This window comes from Belonocnema kinseyi, chromosome 10 (genome assembly GCF_010883055.1).
Source record: "Belonocnema kinseyi isolate 2016_QV_RU_SX_M_011 chromosome 10, B_treatae_v1, whole genome shotgun sequence".
NCBI lineage: Eukaryota > Metazoa > Arthropoda > Insecta > Hymenoptera > Cynipidae > Belonocnema > Belonocnema kinseyi.
In genome coordinates this window covers 43,449,710-43,453,703 of record NC_046666.1, presented here as the reverse complement: position 1 = coordinate 43,453,703, position 3,994 = coordinate 43,449,710, and the positions used below count along the sequence as shown (strand labels likewise).

The 3,994-nt window shown below is 31.8% G+C and overlaps 1 protein-coding gene across 1 annotated transcript in view; it reads left to right on the top strand.

The window, feature by feature from the left end:
• Positions 1–3,994, top strand: part of LOC117181800 (solute carrier organic anion transporter family member 74D-like) — a 15,175-nt gene that overhangs the window by 5,570 nt on the left and 5,611 nt on the right. Inside the window, exon 2 of the mRNA XM_033374771.1 lies at positions 2,563–2,765. Within this exon, the coding sequence (XP_033230662.1) occupies positions 2,579–2,765 (187 nt within the window). The 5' untranslated portion in view covers positions 2,563–2,578. The remainder of the gene's footprint in view (positions 1–2,562; positions 2,766–3,994) is intronic.

Below are 3,994 nucleotides of genomic sequence, written 5' to 3'. Positions count from 1 at the left end.
CGCGCGCAACTCAGTCATTTACAGCGTCTCCTACTATATTCACACGCACATAGCCCTGTCATAGTATTGGACCGCATCTCGTTTCAGATCTGGGATCACTGGTCTAGTCACATAAATAATGTAAGGTCGCACCCCTACCTCTATTCCAACGCCACGTGGGGGCGAGAAGGCACTTCTGTGACTGATCACAGAAATAATGTAAGGTCGCTTCTCAACCCCTTTTCCAACGCAACGTGGGGCGGGAAGACACCCTACTTACTGGTCAAAGAAATGATGTATGGTCGCACTTCTACCCCTTTTCGAATGCCACGTAAGAGGCGGGAAAACACCCCTGTGACTGGTCACAGAAATAATGTAAGGTCGCAACCCCACCCCCTCTTCCAACGCTACGTAAGGGCGGAAAGGCATCCTAATGACTAGTCATAGAAATAAATTTAGCTCGCATGTAGACTCCATCTTTAAGGAATTCACAGAATTCGTGGAATTCGCGGAATCCAAGGATCTCATGGATTTTAAATTTTTATAACTTTTCTTCAACATCTCATGGGGAGGGATACTGGTACCGACAATTGTTTTTACCGGTACCGGCTTTGTATACACAACCTTTAAAATATATATAAGTCGTTTAGAAGTTTGAAAAAAGTTTTAATTTATTTTCGATTTGTAGTTAGCTGTGAACCAATCTATTCTAATTATTACAGTTTCGAAGTAAAAAAAAAAATTTTAAGCTCTTCAAAACTTCTAAATATCTTCTAAACTTGCTTAATTTTTTGTTGTAGTCTCAAAAAATTGCAAAATGTCCTCTTAAAATCTTTCAAGTTTTATCGAAATTTCAGGAAGTCATATAACTTTTAGATTTTTTTTTCAATTTTCTCTTAAAATTATTTTTTAGGATAAAACTTGTTTTGAAACTTTCACAGGAATCTTAAGATTTTTTCTCTCCAAATCTTTCATAATTCTTAAAAACCTTATTTTTGAAAATATTGAAAATTCTAAATTTAAAAATAAAATTGGAAATTTCACAAGCTTTGAATTGTTTGTAAATCTTTCTAAAACTTCTGAAGGTCTCTTAAGCTTACTTGAATTTTTTCTAAAATTTTATTATCTTGCAAAATAAAAAAATTTGCTTCACTATCATAAATGATTTCTTAGGAAATCCTTTGAAATCTTTTTAAAAAAGTGGAAATTCCTTAAAATTTGATTGAGATTCCATGGAATCTTTTAAGATCCTTGAAATCTTTGTAATCCCTTTGAATTCAGTTAAATCTGATGAAATCCTCTAATATCCGTGGATATACTTTAGAATATTTTAAAATATCTTCGAATCCTTTTTAATCCCGTGAGTTTATCGAAATCCCTTCCAATCTTTTGAAACCCGTTAAAGTCCCTTAAAATCACTTAAAAATTTAGAAAATTTTGTAAAATCCACCGCATCTTTCGAAATATGATAAAATCCCTCTAAATCAATTTAAATCCCTGTAAATTCTCGAACTCCTATTAAAATTCCATTAAACGTTTTAAAATTCGTGAAAAACTTTAAGTATCTCTTGAAATAGTTTGAAATCTAATATCTTTTGAAATATTATAAAATCTCATTAAATCCCTTTTAATCTTTGAAATACCCTGGCATCCAATAAAATCTGTGAAAATACTTCCGCATCTCTTGAAATCCTTTAAAAGCCTGTGAATTCTTTTGAAAACCTTGTCAATTCCAAACGATTTTTAAGTGATGAGAATATTAATTGAAGTCCTATGAATTCCGTATAGATCGTACACAACCTCTTGAAATCATTTTTAGATGATTGAGCTACCAAGAATTCCCTTACAATCCTTCAAAAACTATGGAAACCCCTACAATTTTTTGAGATCCCTTGAAATTTTTGAAATCTCTTGAAAATTAATTGAAATCTTTCAAGCCAGTAGGAATATTTTTAAATCCATGAAATTCCTTTAAATCCTTTATAATATACAGAAATTTTTTGAAACCGCGTTATATCTTTTAAACTCACTTGTAATCTTCAAAATCTCATTAAAATCCCTTGACATTCTTCGAAATTCGTAAAAATAATTTTGCATCTCTTGAAATCCTTTAAAATCCTGTGACTTATTTGAAAATACTTCGAAAAATTACGAAATCCCGTGAAATTTTTTATATACTTATACATTTAATCAAATTTTTTTAATTCGTGAAAATCTTTCCGAATCTCTTGAATCCCTTAAAATTCTTTATAGTATTTAGATATTTATTGAAATTCCATTTAATCTTTCGAAATCTTTCAAAATCTTCCAAAATCCGTAATTAAAATATGGATATGGAGGGGATCAACAATTTCAAAAATCATCCCTACATAATTAATGAACATTCTGTGGGCTGAATAGAAGAATAAATAACTAAAGAAGTAATTGAAAAAAAATAATAAATGGTCAGGAATAAATTGAACTGGAAAATCATACAAAAGTTCACGATAGTGTTAAAGAAATAAAACTATTTTATAATTTCCCTGATGCTACAAATGTAGCAAATAAAACCATTTTTTTAGTTGTAATCTTTTATTTATTTAGAAAAAAATCTAGAAGAATGGATCAAGCTTCGCAATGTGGACTCTGCGGCTTCTTTCCCAAATGGCTGCAAACTCGAGCAACAGCAAAAGTATTTATTTTGGTTTACGGTCTTCTTGGAACCATCCAAAGCATGGCCCATGTTTATATTAATATCACTTTAACCACTATTGAGAAAAGGTTCAAAATTCCAAGTAGAACGACAGGTAATTTTTTTCAAAACAAAAAATTCCAATTTGCGAAGAAGAAACTAATACAAACTAAAGTTGTTTAAAATTGTAAATCTTCTTCGAAATCTATTCCGTCTTCCAGAGAAAAAAGCGAGCATTAACCAAACCTGTTAAGAAATTTGTTATCTACTTTAAATCCAAATATTTTGTACTAAAAGTATCGATTTCAAGTATAAAACGCCAACATTATTATAGGTATTATGAGTACGAAATATGATTATGACAAAATATTTACGCAAAAATCTAGAATCATATTAAAGAAGTTTGGCATATTTTAATTCGTTAAATATTTTCAGATTTTTAAATTAAAATAGTAGAGAAAAAAGTAATTTATATAAAGTACTTTACATAAAACTAAAAAAATCCATTTGGCCACTAAAAATTATAATTTAACGTTTTTGAGCTACAATTTTCTCGTTCTGGGAAATCGATACAAAATGAGAATATTTTATCGCTAATATGATTAAATATTTCATTTTAAACAATTAAACATTTTCTTATCCTATCTAACTATCCTTGTCCAGGTTTCTGTAACCGAGGAAATCAGCCCAGTTTAGCTCTTCCCAGCCCCAAAAATAACCCTTCCGTTTCCTATCCCCTCAACCAGCTCTCTATAACTAAAAAATCACCCCTAAGTCTAAAATGCACTTGCCTCGTTCTTACTGAGTCCATAAATTACTAATATGTTTAAAATGCCCTTGTCCAGCTCTAACCAACTGCGAGAAACACCCCTGAATCAAAAAACCGCTTATCCAGCTCTCTCCAGCCCCACGAATCACCCCTGAATATACAATGTCTCTACCCAGCTCTCCCCAATCCTAAAAATCAACCCTAAGTTTAAAATTCCTTTTTAAAATTCCTAAAAAGACCTAAAAATCACCCCTAAGCTTAAAATCCCCGTTTCCAGCTCTCCTCAGTTCAAGAAATCACCTCTAAGCGTGAAATACTCTTTTACCTGCTTTCCATTGCCTCGAAAATCATCCCTAAGAGTCAAATCTCCTTATTCAGATCTCCTCAGCTCCAGAAATCATCCCTAATTGTAAAACACTCTTTTCCAGCTCTCCGCTACCTCAAAAATCATCCCTAAATTTAATATTCCCTTATCTGGCTCTCCCCAGCCGCAAAAATCAACCCTCAAATTTTTCGATCCTCAACCATGGCCTTCTGAGTCTCTGTTGTAAATAACGCACTGCATAAATAATATG